The 19,530-nt window shown below is 36.8% G+C and overlaps 1 protein-coding gene across 1 annotated transcript in view; it reads right to left on the minus strand.

Annotated features, from left to right (window-relative positions):
- Positions 1 to 19,530, minus strand: part of MIGA1 (mitoguardin 1) — an 87,783-nt gene that overhangs the window by 46,999 nt on the left and 21,254 nt on the right. The window contains exons 3-7 of the mRNA XM_007458715.1: positions 12,739 to 12,916; positions 11,146 to 11,282; positions 9,182 to 9,308; positions 5,913 to 6,046; positions 5,047 to 5,170 (exon numbers count right to left, since the gene is read on the minus strand). Of these exons, the coding sequence (XP_007458777.1) occupies positions 5,047 to 5,170; positions 5,913 to 6,046; positions 9,182 to 9,308; positions 11,146 to 11,282; positions 12,739 to 12,916 (700 nt within the window). The remainder of the gene's footprint in view (positions 1 to 5,046; positions 5,171 to 5,912; positions 6,047 to 9,181; positions 9,309 to 11,145; positions 11,283 to 12,738; positions 12,917 to 19,530) is intronic.

The raw sequence follows: 19,530 nt of genomic DNA on the forward strand, positions 1-19,530 counted from the left end.
GGGGGGGGCGGGCAGCCTTGTGAGATGAGCCCTTTACCTGTGGAATCTGTGCTAACTCTGGGTGATTAGTGCTCAAATTGAATTAAATTGCAGGATACCCAGTTGGTGTCCAAAGAGAACCGGAGAATTGCTTGGTGTGGAAAATCCACTCATTTGGTGTCAGAAATTGTAAGCAGAGGGAAATAAGTTTTCCTTTAAGCATTTTTTGTTAATGGTTTCAATGAGAGCTTTGATGACCAAATAGACCAAACTGAACAAACTAGAAAGTGATAGAAAGCTAAAAGGGATGTCAAATCAAAATCTAAAACTATCTTAATTCAGAATGATGACTGAGAAATGACAATTTAGTAGGAATAATAAACATAACATATAAACCTTGGGTCCAAAAACACAACTGCACAGGAACAAATGAAGGAAGATGTGGCTTAATAATAACATCTAACAATAACAACAAAGAACTTAAAAGTTTTAGTTAACCATTAGCTCTACATTAGCAATGTTACAAGTTAATGTAGTCCTTAGGCTCTGTAATTATAATGTCCAGAATTTCTAGTTCAAGATGACAGAGCACAAGCATCTACTTCTCCAGACTTCCCTGGTGGTCCAGTGGTTAAGACTCCACGTTCTTAACTCAATGCAGGGGGGCCCAGGTTCGACCCCTGGTTGGGGAACTAAGATCCCACATACCGCAACTAAGCCCGTGCACCACAACTACTGAGCCCGCACGCTGCAACTAGAGAAATCCTCGCACTGCAATTAGAGAAGCCTGTGTGCCGCAATGAAGACCCAGCACAGGCGAAATAAATAAATAAATAAATAAATAAATAAATAAAATTAAAAAAAAAAAAGCATCTACTTCTCCTTCCTAAAGGCCCATTAAAAATGACAGGAAGAGGGAATTCCCTGGCTGCCCAGTGGTTAGGACTCTGCACTTTCACTGCCAAGGGCGTGGGTTCAATCAAGCCACATGGAGTGGCCAAAAAAAAAAAAAAAAAAATGACAGGAAGAAAATAACTGCCTCACTGGAAAACACGGAAAACGTATCACCAGACCAGAAATTTTAAAGAATACCTTGAAATTGGCCAAGGTAGGATCAGGTAGGTCCTATCAAACCACAGTCTAATATCCTAGAGGTAAAAATGATTGTCTTCCTCAGAGAGTTCCAAACTCCAACCTCATAAATATTGTTACCCTGTTAGACTTTTCATTTGTTAATATAATTTAATTCTCATAATTACTTTGTTAAATAGGTACTACATGCCCATTTTTCAGATGAAGAAGCTGAGGCTTAGACAAGTTACATAATAATACAGCTAATAAATGGTGAAGACAGAATTTGAACCCAGTTAGTCTGAATCTTGAGTTTGTATTTTTAGCTATTATGCAGATATAGGCCAAAAGGTAATCCACCAGAGTAACTCATTAAAGTGCTACACTGAATGCAGCTGGCACAGTTGGGCCCTCTCCCCCTATTCCCTCAGGTAAATACAGCAGTTCATGTCTTCAGTTCCTGGATTAAACCTTGATAACTCCCTTCTATAAAACGCGTGAGGGACTTCCCTGGTGGTCCAGTGGTTAAGAATCTGCCTTCCAATGCAGGGGATGCAGGTTTGATCCCTGGTCGGGGAACTAAGATCAAACATGCCACGGGGCAACTAAGCCTGTGCACTCTAGAGCCCACACGCCACAACTAGAGAGCCCATGTGCCGCAGATACTGATCCTGCACTCTGAAGGCCATGCGCCGCAACAAAAGATCCCACGTGCTGCAACGAAGATCTCGCGTGCTGCAACTAAGACCCGACGCAGCCAAATAAATAAATATTAAAAAAAATAAAATGCGTGAAGTCTGTCTAGACTGCCTAGAGGGCCTGAGAGAGGAGGAAAGATGCATGAGTTCATTGCAGATCCCCAGATAGATATGGAGGAAGAAAAAATTTAAAGGAAAGGAAGATCCACACTAAATAAATGATACTACCACCAGAAATAAGGTTCCTTACTTCAGCAGCTGTGGGGATTCCAGACTACCTGCTCCAAGACATTTCTTACATTTCTTACAAGGAACTTTGCCACAAAGAGTTCACAGTCAATCCTCCCATTCAAAGAACATGAGGCAATACAGCATGGTGGTTTATGGACTCCAAAGGCAGCTGCCTGGGCCCAAATCTAAGTTCTGTCACTTAATAGCTATGTAACTCTGGGGAAGTAATTTAATACCTCTGTACCTCTCTCCCCATCTGAAAAATGAGGATAACTATACTTACCTCATAAAAGTTGTAAGGATTAAGTGACATAATTTTTACTTAGAATTGTGCCTGACTCAGAGAAGAAACTATGGGCCTTACTTAGCAAAGGCCCTGAAACATGGTGACATGCAAACAATGGTAGCTGTCAAATATTAAGTCCAGGGGGAAAGGAGATAAATTAGATGACTGCTAAAAAATCTTCCAACCTTGAAAACCTATCAAATTCTTAGGAGAAAAAAAAAATTGATTTTATCAAATAAGACAAAGCAAATTCCAAAACAATAAAGTATTCACTGAAGTCAGATCAATACGTGGTTTAAATTCACCCCTGAGCCTCTGAAGGCATTTGTTAACCTCTCTTTATTTATGACTACTAATTTTAAGTTGCCTCTCATTAATATACATTAAATGTGTAAAATGAATTTGGAGTTAGAGAATGAGGAGAGTTAACTGACTTCTAAGCAATTTGGATTAATATCAAATAACAGATATAACAGAACTACTTCCCTACTAGAGTCCTGGCCATAGATTCAGCTCTTTGAATCCAGAAGTTCCAAAATGGAAACTTGCGATATAGAAGAACATCCAAATAATTTCCAAGAAGGAACAAAATACAACAGCTTCATGTCAACTGGAATCTCCAGGGCAATAACAGGCCAAGGTACTGCTAGGCTGCAGGGAAAAGCCAGCCAGCCTAGTAGTCACTGACAGCTCAGGTTAAGACATGGGTGAGGTCAGGAACTTATTACAAACCTAAGCTAACCAAATGGTAGATTGATTATGAGTCCCACTCTAGAAATCCTACCCATTTAGAGTTCCAAATTAACAACAATTTCCTCAGAAACAACTTGAAGGCCCCAGAAATTAAGCCATTTTCCCAGGGGTCTTCTTGTCCAGATGCAATGTGAACCCAAAGCAGACCCTCTGGGCAATACCCAAAAAACCTTTATTACCTAATAAACTGAAGAAATCAGAGATGGATTCCACCAAATTCTATGGACAGTAGAAAAAAGAAAAAAGAAACTTTGGGCATGCCAAACAGAATGAAATCTGAGATGCATACTAGAAGACCAACAAGTACAAGAACTACACATCTACATGATCCTTATCATGAGGCTAGACAGAAACTGCAAGCAGATTAGAACAGTGAGTGCAAAGCCTCCATTCCTAGAATAAAAGAATGAAAGTCTCAGGCCCTCTTCCTCTTCCGTCCTTATATTTATAATTTTGTCCTACTTCTTTTTTCTCTGTGGCTTTCCTTGCTACTTAACCACTTTGCTATCTCTTCTAGTTGTTCCATTCCCATTTTTACATTTGACTTCTTTTAAAAATGTTTCTGGAAGGGGGAGGAATTAGATTGGGATTGACACATATACACTACTGATACTATGTATAAAATAGATAAATGATGAGAACATACTGTATAGCACAGGGAACTCTACTTAATGCACTGGGGTGACCTAAAGGGGAAGGAAATCCAAAACAGAGGGGATATATGTATAGCCGATTCATTTTTGCTGTACAGTAGAAACACAACATTGTAAAGCAACTATACTCCAGTAAAAATTCATTTTCAAAAATGCTTCTCTCTGTTCTTTTTCCTACTTACTATCATAAATGCCATTCTAATAAGTTATAAAAGAAATTGTGTAAAACAATATACAAATAGAAACCTTTGACAAATTCTATTTGTTGACATGAATACTGTCTACTTTTCTTCTGGCCTGAATCTCCATGTCAAAATATTATACCTATGCCAAAAGCAGAGAAACTTTTAAAAAACTATTCATTCAAGTCTAGTGAATAATTTTTGGTGACAGTAACAGTATGAAAAAGCAAAGACTGAAATTAATGCAGAGGTTTCACATAACCCTCACTGTAACATATAGACAGAAATTCATAATTCTAATACAAGTGAAATCTTTTACCTAAATTCAAAATATATAAATATGTAAACATCTCAAAATGCAGCCACTTTCAGTACTTCATGTTCAGAAATAAATGTGGAAAAACTTAACAAGCCTTAACAATTTTTCTTTATTAGAAAACAAAATTCCTCCTCAAATAAAAAAATTTAAATTACTTTTAACCAAAAAAATATATAATGTAATTTTATTTTATTTCATTCTTTGGATGACTTACTGAAGTCAAGGAAGCTTTTTTTTGGCCACGCTGGGCAGCTTCCAGGATCTCAGTTCACCAACCAGCCCAGGCCATCACAGTGAAAGCCCAGGATCCTAACCACTAAGCCACCAGGGAACTCCCGGAAGCAATTTTAATCATTCTTTCCTTGGAAGACGTCACTTAAGAAGTCTTTTCAAAGTTCTTTTTTCTTTAAAGTAGGAAACAAAGGTAATGGTATATATTGACGTATGTATTGACTACTTACATCAAAATGTAGCCTGCAACTGAAATTGCATCAAGAAATAAGAGGGACTTAAAATACTTTAAATGTAAGTCATGAGCTACATGCCTGTTTCTGAGGTAGTGTGTCTCTGTCCCATTTTTATATTATTATTTTTTTCCTCCCTCTAACACTTTAACTGGGATTCTTTCACTTAGAATGTAATTTTAAAATAACGTTACAATCCTATCTATGTTAAGTACTTGAATTTATGTCAATAAATTCACTTGAAAAGTTAAACTGAAAGAAAAAAACAATAAATATGATAGTACTCTTTTTATCTTGGCTATTTTCTAAAAAGTATGTAACCATATTAATATACTTAAGCCAATGATTCCAAGAATAGAAAAGAATAAAATCACACATTTCATAAAAACCATATAAAATAACCACCTTACCCATATCATTAGCAAGGGAATTAGGATCAGATGCCCCTAGAGTAGCTTCAAACTCCTCTTGGAGACGATATGCTCTTTGCAGCAGAGCTTCAAGTTTATGGATAAATTCAGTACTAATAATATCCTATAAGGAGAGAAAAAGTAGACACAGCAAATATTAGATTTTAATGTTAAAATTCTAAACACTTTCCACTTTTAAATGAAAGGCAGAAAAGTGAGGGATATAAAAAAATACTGTTGGGTGGAGAGAATACTGTGATAGAAGTCAGGAGGCCTGGGTTCTAGCTGTGCCTCAGATAAAATCATCTCCATTTTGTAATCTGTAAAATTAAGGAGTTGGACTAGATCTCAAAGTAAGGTTCTCAAAGTAAGGTCCCTGAACCAGCAGCATCAGTATTACGTGGGAACTTGTTCGAATTGCAAATTAGAAATGAATTAGGAACCCTAAAGGTGGGACCCCCAAATCTATTTTTCAGCAAGCCTTTCAGAGGCTTCTGATGCATGCTCAAATTTGAGAATAACTAACCTAGATGAGTCTAGCTCTAACTCTGTGTGATTTTTATGTATATAATGGCACTTAATTAAATCCAAAGCACAAAACAGACTTGTAAAAATTCCTTTAGACATCATATCTGCTTAATTCTTTATTTTCTTGAAAAATCAGGAAACAATGATAAATTGCAAATTTGGGGTTTAACAACTAACCAAACAGGAAAAGCCCAGTAAGAAATATCCCCACACAATCCCAAGGAAGAAAAAATAAAGTTCTATTAAATGCCACAGAAATCAAATACACTGAATCAACATTAAAAGTAGTTCAACTCTTCCAATATTATGAAGACCACTCCCAAATAAATCATCCTTACATCTACACTTTCTTCTGCAATGGCATCTCCCGCACCCAATTTAATGGAACTACAGGCTTCGTCTTCAGCCTGTCTATTTCGAAAGGTTAGAGCTTGTTCCCATCGACGCAATGCCTCTTCAAACAATTCCATACCTAAAAATTGAGAACAGAACATTTTATTTTATTTTATTTTTCTGGCCATGCCACATGGCTTGCAGGATCTTAGTTCCCCAACCAGGGACTGAACCCAGGCCCCCGCAGTGAAAGTGCTGAGTCCTAACCACTGGACTGCCTGCGATTTCCCAAGAACAGAGCAATTTTATTAATTTTTAAAAGTTTTTAAATTTATTTGGTTGCATTGGATCTTTGTTGCTGCACGCGGGCTTTCTCTAGTTGCATCAAGCAGGGACTACTCTTTGTTGTGGTGCGCAGGCTTCTCATTGCAGTGGTTTCTCTTGCTGCAGAGCTCGGGCTTTAGGCGCGCTGGCTTCAGTAGTTGTGGCTTGTGGGCTCTAGAGCGCAGGCTCAGTAGTTGGATCGAACCCACGACCCCTGTATTGGCAGGCAGATTCTTAACCACTGCGCCACCAGGGAAGTCCCAAGGACAGAACAATTTTAAATAAGTGAAATCAATACCAAAATCATTTTCGATCTAAAGTGTTTTTCATACAGTTAGCACCAATGGCACAGTGTGACTGTAATTTTGGCACTAAAGAATGAAATTTATGCTCACATCATTTCTTAACAGAATCTTAATATCCCAATACATTCCACGTCTACAGATGTAGTCAACCAACAATAAGAAATGACTAATATGTTTTCCCTTTTTAAAATATGTAACTCAAAGCTATACGGTGCTTGGAATTTTTCTAAAAAAATATCATGAATTCATCAAAAGTCCTAACAATAATGGCTAATTTTTATAGTCACATAACTATCTTTCAAAATATCCCCCTAAATGAAAAAGAAAACTGATGGGCAAATAGAAGAAACTAGTTGATAAGAAACTATCAGGTTTACAAGAGGTTCTCAGAAGGAGAGAGTAAAGCTAAGAAGAAAGATAGCAGCACAGAGGTCCAGAATAAAGTCCTTTCTATCTTTTTTTCCACCAAAAGGTGTCTTAGACCACGTTGACACCAACTTGCTGATTTGGATGGATAAAGTGCTGGGCCAGAGCTAAAAATATACAAGAAGAACCAATAAAGGTTTACAATCTGAGTAGGAATTTCATATCCCTCCTTATAGAAAGCTTTTGTGGGAAAATAGGTGAATATGTGCCTCTTTTTCTCCAAATTTAAAAAAAAAAGGCTTACCAAAATAATTATGCACTCCAGGCCACAACAGTGAGAGGCCCACATACCCCCCCAAAAAAATAATAATTATGCACTTCAAACAAAACCAAAATATTTCAAAACCTCAATTTTTCTAGACATATAAAAGTAAAAGATCTTTAAAAGCTGCTTAAGAATCTGACCAAGTCATTCTGAAGATGTTTTTAAGATGGTAGCTAGAGAATACCTGTCCTTGAAAATCATTTCTTCAGTTATCTGGAGAACCTACAACTCTAAACAAATAAGATGTTCTTTAAACGAAATGTAGGCCTTAAATTGTTTAATTTTCTGTAGCAAAGAATCATTGTCTGGATCTTCCTTCTAAAAACTTTACTCACTTAAAAGACTTCCTTTTTCCAAGCTATACAATTCTAATTCCTTCATCCTCCTCTCACTCCATCCACTCTCTATCCTGATTATTTTGGCTAAATATAAGGAAGAATTATCTAACAGCAGAGCTGTCCAAAGATAAAAGTTACCTCTCAGGAAGTACTGTGCCTCACTTGACTGCAGAATGTGGCCCAAACTGTCACATATCAGCAGTTTTGTAACAGGAATTCAAACATGTTACCAATATATTTTTTATGTCATCAACACTGTGAATGTGGGAACTGAAACAATAGGTGGGAATTGAAACAATATTTCCTACCAATCCTAATTCAATGACACTGAGACTCCCTGCAGCTTCCCTAGTTTTACTCTATTTCTCTTCAATTCTAACTCTCAATATTTCTACAGAAGTATTGAGTGGAGGTTTACTAGGCATAGTTAAGCTAGAAACATAGTGAGCTTAATTCTCAGAAGACCTGGAAAAGGTGGCAGAAGAACTACTCCTATATCTTTCCCTCCGTGCAGTATTACCTACTGTGACATCACGGCGGATGATACAGTCTTTTTTTTTTTAACATCTTTATTGGAGTATAATTGCTTTACAGATGATATAGTCTTTAACTATTCTAGAGTGTGGGAATGCGTGCAGGCACACAGTCCTTCTGCCAACTCACCATCCCCTTACTACTCACTAGCCAAGGCCACATCAAGATTTTTTTGGTTTTGTTTTTTAGTTAGTATGCATTTCCCTTAAAAGGAATATAGCCTGAAATAGAGTACAGAAGAACAGGGGAATGGATTTGAAAATGCACTTGAATCTGATTTGGTGTTAAGGTCCCTGGTTCTCTTTCTGGGCTCCAGTGAGACTTTCTAGACATGCTCATGTTTGAGCTGTAAACACAGGCCTCTTTCCATCTAAAATCCTTTCTAGATATAGGAAGAATACAAATGATATCTAGATAAAAGACTACATAAAGTGGATTTTGATAGATTCATTAGATAAAAGTCAACAGATTAGGTTAGGTAAGTGTAATAGATTGAATAATAACCACCCAAAGATATCAGGCCCTAGTCTCTGGAACTTGTAAACGTTACCATACAAGAAAAAAGTGTCTTTGCAGATGTGATTAAATTAAGAATCTTAACATGGGGAGATTATCCTAAATTACCTGGTGGGCTCTAGATCCAATCACAACCATTCTTACAAAAGAGAGGCAGAGGGAGATTTGATACACACAGTGAAGAGGAAGGCAGAGATTTAGAGTCATGTGGCCACAAGCCTGAAGCCACCAGAAGCTGGAAGAGGCACGGAATGAATTCTCTTCCAAGCCTCCAGAGCGAGCATGGCCCAAATGCCACCTTGATTTCAGCCCAGTGATAATGATTTCAGACTTCAGGCCTCCAGAACTCTGAAAGAATATATTTCTATTGTTATAAGCCACCAAGTTTGTGGTAATTTTAACAGTAGCCTCAGGAAGCTAACACAACATGTTATGTTATGTAGACTAGAGTCAACAGATGAGAACATTTTAGAATTATAGTTGCTTCCCTTAGAACAATTCATCATTCTTCTGTTTCACATTAAATGTGAGTACAGTATCTTAAAACTTCATTAGATTATTCCTACCCATCAAGTATAGGTTCTCAGGAGTGGTCACAGGAATATTAACAAGTTTAATATCATCTTCATCTGCTTTGTCCCAGGAATTAGAATTGCCACAAGCACAGCTATGACAAGAATTGACACTCTGGACCTAAAATTAAAATGGAGAGAAGTTACTTCAAAATCTCTTTTGTAATAGTATTTTGCGATGTTTTATATTTATAAATTATTTATGTAAATCCTAATCCTGGTATAACAACCCATGGAATTTCTACCTGAAGAAATAAATCTGATTATATTCAGTCAAACTTAAGAGTCATAAGGCCCTAAGTATTCTGAACCCTTGTTTGCTCAAAAATATACAACTAGAACAATATTTTGAACATAAATCAGATATTTCCATCAAAAAGCAAGCAGTTATTTTTATAGTTTACTGTCATTAAGTATTTACTTATAAATTTTATCCACACCTACTTTGATTTGAGGTAGCTAGCTTATTTTCCTTTTAGAACTTATTACAATGCTGATTCTCTACTATGTAATAACGAAAATCGAAAAGCCTCTGTCATCTTCCCTTCTCTAGCAAGGTCCGCTGAGCCAATCATTTCAGTCACCTCTATGCAAATGACTCCCAAATCTTGAACTTCAATTCTGTCCTGTTTTGAGAAATCTAAGCCCACACTTCCACCTGCCTATTTGGTGACTCCACTTGGCTCTTCTGTTGGCATCTCAAAATGACTATATCAAAAAAGAGCTCTGCATCTTCCCACAACAAAAACTCTTCCTCCTCCCACGTTCACTAACAGTACTTTTATCTCCATAATTCCTCAAACTAGATAACAAGAAGTCTTCTCTAACCTCTCTTCCCACACCTCTCATATCCAGTTACCAAGTTTTGTGGACCCTGTTCCCTCCTCTTCCACTCCTGTTGTCATGACCCTCACTGAGGCACTCATTAAGAGGCAGAAATCTGGGTTCACAGTCCTGGCAGTGGAATGACTAGGTCAGCTAAGGCACATATAGTAAAGTGATTCTAAAGACTTCTTACTTATACTATTACCATAAACTACTTTTCTCTAGTCAAGAACAGCTTCAACTTTCAGTTGAGAAAATTCAACACAGAGGTACCCCAGATTATAGAATGGGCATATACTTCATTATCCAGCTCAGTTTCACAGACGAATTGAGAGTCTGCATGCCTTTGATCTAGATGTTCCTACCACAGAATAGTCTTTAAAAATTTGGTATATTTTTAGGCATTTAAGAATGGGGCAGCTGTACATTCCAACGAAATACAGAAGCAAGGTATGAAACAGATTATGGTATTCTATAAAGTATTTTTTAATTTTTTAAACTATTTCTTTTAATGAATATACATGATGGTAGAGGCATATTCTCCCTGGAAGTATACACATAAGAAATTGTCAGTGTCCGTCTCTAAGGAGGGGAATTGAGAGGATCAGGAGCACATTTTTCACTGTTTGCTTTTTGCCTCTTCTTTATTTAGTAGGAAGTGTGTATCCTACCTAATTTTTAAAATAATTTTTAAAACTACATTAGATTTAAACAAATATTAACTTCATTTTTTCACCTGTCAATCAATACTATATTAATGCTGTCAAGAAAGAGGTGAAGAACTCCACACTTGGCAGGTTCATCAAGTGATTTTTGTGACCTAGTACCATGTTTGCTGCATCTTCTAGCTTTCTGCAGAGCATCTAGCTTTGAAGCAACACTTCTATACCAACATCATCCTCAGAAGACCCCATGGGACCACATCACTTAAGTCAAACAAACCTGGAACCAAGCTGGCTGAATATTTAGCAAAAGGAAAATTTTACCTGCCTGAAGAAAACAGGATCAACCAGATTTCTTAAGCTTCTTGCCATACTAAGAGCTATTTATAACTGTATGACATTTAAACCAATAGATAATAGATATATAAATAGTTAAAAGAAAAAACTAATAAAAATTTTTTCTTTACTTACAGAGGCCAAACTCTGTGCAGAACCTGAGTATTTACTGAAGAGTCCTCCATTAGCATAATTATAAGACTGAGATCCTTTGTCTTTGGCAGAACTTAAAGATAGTGTCAAATTCTGTCTACTACTGGAACAACTTGAACCTACCAAACAAACATATTAATATTAAAAGTATCAATAACTCCAATGATAAATTTCAGGTAAAATTTCAAAGTTTATATATTCATTCAGAGGGTTCATTTTAAAACACATTTCCCTCAATTGTGTAAATTATTAGATGTATACCATTATTAAAATCTATATCTCTATATGTTTTTAACACTGCTAAAATCTGATTCTGAAATGAAGATTAAAACATTCATCAATTACTCAAGGTGGTATTTGAATGGTCTACTGTAATCAGCATAAAAATACTGGCAACTATGAACCTTCAGATTATAAATTTAACAAAATATAACCACTTCTTTCCTGAATTACCTCTAAACTTTATCCTTATCACATTATACTGTAATCAGTCTTTTTATACGTCTGTCTCCCCTAACCATCTACCCATTCATCTAGGGCAGACACTGTGCCTTAGTTTATCTTAATGCAGCAGTTAAGATACTCCTCAATTCAAATCCTTGCACTTATTAGTTATATGAACTTGAGCAAGTCACTCAACTTTTCCATACCTCAATTTTCTTTAGGTGTAAAATGGGAAGAACAACATAGGATTATAGTCCTAATTCACAGGATTGTTATAAAGGTTAAATTAACACAGTGAATATATAGCATGTAGCACTGCACCCGAGGTCTAATAAAACATCAGTAAGTGAGAGGCATCATTATTGTTGTAATGTTCACTACACTTGGCACAAAATAGTCATTCATTAATTATTTGTTGGGCCAACAAATCACAAAATCATATGATAAATCAAATAATAAATTTAAAATAATTTAAAATTCAAAAATAAATCCACATGCTCAAGAAATTATTTCTATTGATACAATTTGATAATATGTATCAGATCTCTAACAAAAACTATAAATGCTTTAAAGGCCAGCAATTCTACTTCTAGAACTTTATAAACTTAGGAAATAAACCAGACAAGTATATGCAAAGCAAGAAAAACAACCTAAAGAGAACAACAGGGAACTGGTTAAATAATTAGAGTACATTTGTACACTAAATACATATTAAAAATGATAGCACAGAGATATATTTATTGACATTTAAAGATATTCTTATATAATGTTAAATATTTTAAAGGCAGGTTACAAAAGGTATGAATTTTACTTAAAATGCATAAATTATTTACTTGTATATAATATAAAATTTTATGTCTCAATATGATATTTAAGTGCAAATATAAATGGATAGATATATACCAAAGTATTAGCAGTATTTATTTCTGGGTAGCAGAATTTCAAGTGATTTTAATTTTTTCTGTTTGCTTGTCTGTATTTTCTAATCTTTCTAAAATTAATCTGTATTACTTGTGAGTTAAATATTAAGCAAGGAAATTGTGGAAACTAAAACACTGAAATCACTGCACTCCAGTAATGATTTACATGTAAAATTTCCTTTGCAGACTTAATTCAGCTCTTTCTACATACCTTTGTCTGATGCTGCTCTTTTAGTGTATTCAAGTATGAGATGCTCTGGTTCCCATGGTAATATCTTTCCTTTCTTCTTTCCACGCCTTCTTTTAAAGTGACGGGCCAGAAAAATTACAGATACAACACTCACTGCAGTTACCACAAATAACTTTTTAGCTACTGGCGAAAATTTGATCTGGAAAAGATGCAATTAGATTGAAAAAAAGTCTTATTTGTTTGTTTAAAATCGACATAAGGACTAAAATTATTCTTAAGCTAATCTAGTTCTAACTACTACCAAGATAATATTATTTTACTCTTTCAATGACAACTAGCCCAATTTGAATTTTAAAGACAAACCCAAAAAATGTAGTAATTTATTATCCACTGCTCCGCAGTTCTCAGATAAATAATAATGCCCAAAAAGTTACCAGGAGCACAAAATAATTCAATCCCATTAATATCTGTTGAACAACTAATGATTAATTCATGCAACTCAATCTTCTATCTGAATCACAGCAAGATTTTTAACTGCAGGAATGATTAAATCAGACTTTTAAAATGAACCAAGTTTTTAAAACTATCTGGAAATGTGGGCAAACATAAATTAACTCAATTTATAAATATCATTTAAATAAGCCCTTTTATTCATGAATTAATCAACAAATATTTACTCAGCATCTTACAATATACCAGGACTGTGCTATGAAAATGAAAATTAAAATCTTAGTATAATTCTATTCAATAAGCATATATCAAATGTCTTTCATTTATCAAGAAGCACCAGGGGGCTTCCCTGGTGGTGCAGTGGTTGAGAGTCCGCCTGCCGATGCAGGGGACACGGGTTCGTGCCCCGATCCGGGAGGATCCCACATGCCGCGGAGCGGCTAGTCACGTGAGCCATGGCCGCTGAGCCTGCGCATCCGGAGCCTGTGCTCAGTGAGAGGCCCACGTACCGCAAAAAGAAAAAAATAAATAAATAAATAAAAAGAAGCACCAGGTATACAGAGGATACAGATCTTGCTTCCCTAGAGTGTACTAATAGTAAAGACAAATATACAAATAATGTATTACAAATAATTACAGTGTGATAAATACAGTAATATAAGTATGTACTAAGTACTAACATAAGAGCAAGAGGTAATTAACTTTGTCTTGAGGGACAAACACTATTAATCACCTAAAATGCAAAAGAACTTTAAAATAAAGCTATAGGCTTGGGGATGTAGAAAGCTAGAAAGAGGGTCACTTCCAACCTTCCAAAAACAAAAAAGCCAAATGACAAATTCTCAATTTTTTTGAACCCATCAGAATGCAGAAGTTGGAGGGTAATCAACCGGCCCCAAAACTAAGAAGACACAGGTTTTCACCCGGAGAGATAAGACATGAACACTGACATGCAGGAAGAAGTCATATCAGGATATCAGTAAGAAGAGTTCAGCTAGCATGGTTGGTAAATTGGTGGAGACTGAGAGTGTACTGGTGAAAGACAGTGAATCACCCTTCCCAGGGGGGCACGTATGGTGAAAATATAAGGGTAATTCACACTTTTTGGACGTTTTTATCTTCATGAATCCCACCAAGCACACACAGAAAAGACTGCAAGAGTTGTAGGAAAGTCTTCCTAATGGTGAACTGCGGAAGGGAAACAGGAATTTTTGTTGAGGGACATGAACTGTATCAGTACCCTTCTCTTTTGTCCCCCAAAAGGAACAAACGCCTTAAACTGTGGGATGAAGTTTTAACTTTAGAGGGAAATTTATACCATTAAATGTTTATATTAAGAAAAAAAGAAAGGTGTTGAATCCATAATCTGAGCTTTGACCTTAGAAAAAGAAGACCAAATCCAATCTAAAGCAAGCAGAAAATTAGGAAGTAATGAAGACGACACAGAAATCAATGAAATGGAAAACCAACTCAATAAAATCAAGAGTTGTTTGGGTTTTTTAATTTTTTATTTTTTATTGTTTTGGCTGCGCTGCGCAGCTTGCAGAATCTTAGTTTCCTGACCAGGGATCAAACCCAGGCCCTGGACAGTGGAAGTTCAGAGTCCCAACCATGGGACCACCAGGGAATTCCTGGTTTTGTTTTGTTTTGTTTTGTTTAATTTATTTTATTTATTTATTCTTGGCTGTGTTGGGTCTTCACTGCTGTGCACGGGCTCTCTAGTTGCGGTGCAGGGGCTACTCTGCCTTGCGGTGTGCGAGCTTCTCATTGCGGTGGCTTCTCTTGTTGTGGAGCATGGGCTCTAGGCACACGGGCTTCAGCAGTTGTGGCACGTGGGCTCAGTAGTTGTGGCTTGCGGGCTCTAGAGCGCAGGCTCAGTAGTTGTGGCGCAAGGGCTTAGCTGCTCCGCGGCATGTGCTCCGCAGCAAGCCCTTCCCAGACCAGGGCTTGAACCCGTCCGTGTCCCCTGCATTGACAGGCAGATTCTTAACCACTGTGCCAACAGGGAAGCCCCTAGGTTTTTTTTTTAATAAATAAAACTGATAAACCTCTAGTCGGTCTGATCAAAAAGAAAGGGAGCAAGAAAAGATACATATTACCAAAATCAGAAATGAAAGAAGGGCCACCACTACAGACCTCACAGATATGAAAAGGATTAAAAAAAAATGATTACTATGAACAACTCTATGCCCATAAATTCAACAACTTAGATAAAACGGACTAATTCCTTAAAAGAGAGAACCCATCAAATTTACTCAGGAAGGCGCTTCCCTGGTGGCACAGTGGTAGGAATCCGCCCGCCAATGCAGGGGACAAGGGTTCAATCCCTGCCCCGGGAAGATCCCACATGCTGCAGAGCAACTAAGCCCATGCCACAACTACTGAGCCTGTGCTCTACAGTCCGCAAGCCACAACTACTGAGCCCGTGTGCCACACTACTGAAGCCCATGTGCCTAGAGCCTGTGCTCTGCAACAAGGGAAGCCACTGCAATGAGATGCCTGTGCACCGCAATGAAGAGTAGCCTCCACTGGCCACAACTAGAGAAAGCCTGCGCGCAGCAACGAAGACCCAACACAGCCCAAAATAAATAAATTTGGAAAAAAAAAGTTACTCAAGAAGAAATAGATAGCATGAATATTTACATACCTACTAAAGAAACTGAATATGTAGTTAAAAATCTTCTAACAAAGCAAATTATAAGCCAAATTCTACCAAATATTCAAGGAAGAAATATCAAATCCTACAAAGAAGGAACACTTCCCAATCATTTTACAAACCCAGCATTACTATTAACATCAAAACAAAGACATTACAAAAACAAAAACAAACCTACAGACCAACATTGATAGATGCAGAAATCCTTCATAAAATATTAACAAATCAAATCCAGCAATATATAAAAAGAATAATATATATGATCAAATGGTGTATATCCTAGGAATTCAAATCTGGTTCAACATTCAAAAACTAATCAATATACTTCAACATAATAATAAACTAAGGAAGAAAAGCCATAATATAATCTCAATATATTAAAAAAGAAGTATCAATATGAACTCATGTTTTGTTTTTTCTGTTTAATATATACAGATAGACAAATTCAGAAATACAGTTGTGTATAAATACACTGATCAGTATGCATTCACACATACCCCAGTTCTGTCTCCTAAGAGGGACTAGAAATAGCAACATCCCAGTAGCAACGCACACACCTTGCATCCAGATCTTAGTTTCTAATTGCCAGAGACTAAAGAGAACTAAATATGGAGACTAAAGAGAGCCAAAGCTCCCCGGAAAAGTGGGTATTTCCAGGATTGAGGCAGAGAAAATACAAAATGAACCTGGAAAGGAAAAAAAAAAAGAAGAGGGCATGTCAGGCATGTAAAAAGACAAAGGAGGGCTTCCCTGGTGGAGCAGTGGTTGAGAGTCCGCCTGCCGATGCAGGGGACACGGGTTCGTGCCCCAATCCAGGAAGATCCCACATGCCGCGGAGTGGCTGGGCCCGTGGGCCATGGCCGCCGAGCCTGCGCATCCGGGGACTGTGCTCCGCAACGGGAGAGGCCACAACAGTGAGAGGCCGGCGTACCGCAAAAAAAAAAAAAAAAAAAAAAAAAAAAAAAGGACCCACCTGCCAATGCAGGGGACACGGGCTCGAGCCCTGGTCCGGGAAGATAAAAAAAAAAAAAAAAAAAAAAGACACAGGAGCCAACCTGAAAGAGCTTCCAAAGCCAAATATGGAACAATTTGACCAACAAAATAAATAACAGTATTAGATTATAAACCAAAGAACAAAATAAATACCCAAACTGATATAAATCAATAATTGAATAAATTAATAAAAGGGACAACTCTCCCTTACAGAATAATTTTAAATAATGAGTGTAGAAGGAATAAAGGAAACAGAAAATCACCAATAAACGCTATGGTAATAACTGTTAAGGCAAGATTCACTACTAAGTGCTAAAATTAGGGGATAGGGACTTCCCTGGTGGCTCAGTATTTAAGAATCTGCCTGCCAATGCAGGGGACAAGGGTTCAATCCCCGGTCCAGGAAGATCCCTGGACATGCCACAGAGCAACTAAGCCCGTGCGCCACAACTACTGAGCCTGCATGCAACAAGTACTGAGGTGTGCATGCCACAACTACTGAAGCCCACGGGCCTAGAGCCCAAGCTCTGAAACAAGAGAAGCCACTGCAATGAGAAGCCTGTGCACCACAGTGAAGAGTAGCCCCTGCTCGCCGCAACCAGAGAAAGCCCGCGCACAGCCAACGAAGACCCAACGCAGCCAGAAATAAATAAATAAATAAATAAAATTTATTAAAAATAAATAAATAAATAAAATTAGGGGACAAAAGTTTAAGGAGAAACAATATATTTGCATAGTCTAAAAGCACCCACCTCCAAATTTATTTACAAAGAGAAAAGACAGCAGAAAAACTTTAATCAAGTGATCAAGGTTAACATCACCTGTAAAAGACATATACACATCATCATGTATCCCCTGACATAATGCACTGTGGTTTTGTGTCAAAAATGAATAATCTCAATGCAATCCTGAGAAAACATCAGACAAATTCAATTGAGGGACAGTCTATAAAATGCCTAATTTGTACTCTTCAAAAGTGTCAAGCATAAAAGGCAAGGAAAGATTGAAGGAACTGTCACAGATTGAAGAAGACTAAGGAGACTTAACAACTAAAAGCAATGTGGAAAAAGCAATGAAATTTAAGTAATTACATAAAAAAAAAAAAACTGGGTTGGCCAAAAAGTTCGTTCGGTTTCCCCATAAGATTGCTTTAGTAGCACCTATCTCTTTAACTTCATGTGAAACAATTTTGTTAGACTGAATTGTGACAGCTGCCAATCAATGTTTTATACCACACAGGAAATAGCCGACATATTCAAAATATCCAAATCAAATGATGAAAATCATTTGCACCAGCTTGGTTATGTTAATCACTTTGATGTTTGGGTTCCCCGTAAGTTAAGCGGAAAAAAACCTTCTTGACTGTATTTCCACATGCGAATCTCTACTTAAACATAACAAAAACGTTCCGTTTTTAAAACAACTTGTGATGGGTGATGAAAAGTGGATATTGTACAATAATGTGGAACAGAAGAGATCGTGGGGCAAGTGAAATGAAACACCACCAAACACACCAAAGTCTGGTCTTGATCCAAAGAAGGTGATGCTGTGTATATGGTGGGATTGCAAGGGGGTTCTCTATTATGAGCTCCTTCCGGAAAACCAAACGATTAATTCCAACAAGTACTGCTCCCAGTTAGACCAACTGAAAGCAGCACTCAACGAAAAGCATCCAGAATTAGTCAACAGAAGACACAAAATCTTCCATCAGGATAACGCAAGACCGCATTATCTGGTCATGGTCTTTCATGACCAGGCAAAAGGTGTTACAGTTTGGCGGGAAGTTCTGATTCATCCACCGTATTCACCAGACATTGCACCTTCAGATTTCCATTTATTTTGGTCTTTACAAAATTCTCTAATGAAAAAATTTCACTTCCCTGGAAGACTGTAAAAGGCACCTGGAACAGTTCTTTGCTCAGTAAGATAAAAACTTTTGGCAAGATGGAATCATGAAGTTGCCTGAAAAATGGTAGAAGGTAGTGGAACAAAATGGTAAATATGTTGTTCAATAAAGTTCGTGGTGAAAATGAAAAATGTGTCTTTCATTTTCACTTAAAAACCAAAGGAACTTTTTGGCCAACCCAATAAATAGTCTACAGTTTTTAGTTAAGAATATTATGCCAATGTTAATTTCTTAGTTTTAGTGATTATACTAGAGTTATGATAGATGTATACATTAAGGAAAATTGGGTGAACAGTATATGGAAATTCTCTGTACAATCTTTACAACTTTGATAAGTAAAATTCTTTCTAAAAAAAAGAGATAAAGCTCTGACAGACTTGTTAAGAGGATGAAAAAACATGCTACAGACTGGGAGAAAATATTGATATTTGTAAACCACCTATCTGACAAAGGACTTGTTTACAGAATTCATAAAGAACTCTTGAAATTCAACAGTAAGAAAACAATCCAATTAGAAAACAGGCGAAGGACATGAAGAGACATTTCATTTCAAAGAAGATGATACACGGATGGCATAGACACACACACACACACACACACACATACACACACAAAACGATGTTCAACATAATCAATAGAGAAATGTTAATTAAATCTACTGTGACATATGACACACCTATTAGAACAGCTAAAAATAAAATTTTTAGTGACAATATCAAATGCTGGTGAGGATATGAAGACTACTTCTCATATATAGTTGTTGGAAATTTAAAATGGGACAACCATTCTGGAAAATAATTTGGCAATT

This window comes from Lipotes vexillifer, unplaced genomic scaffold, assembly GCF_000442215.2.
Source record: "Lipotes vexillifer unplaced genomic scaffold, Lipotes_vexillifer_v1.1 scaffold419, whole genome shotgun sequence".
Classification (NCBI taxonomy): Eukaryota; Metazoa; Chordata; class Mammalia; order Artiodactyla; family Lipotidae; genus Lipotes; species Lipotes vexillifer.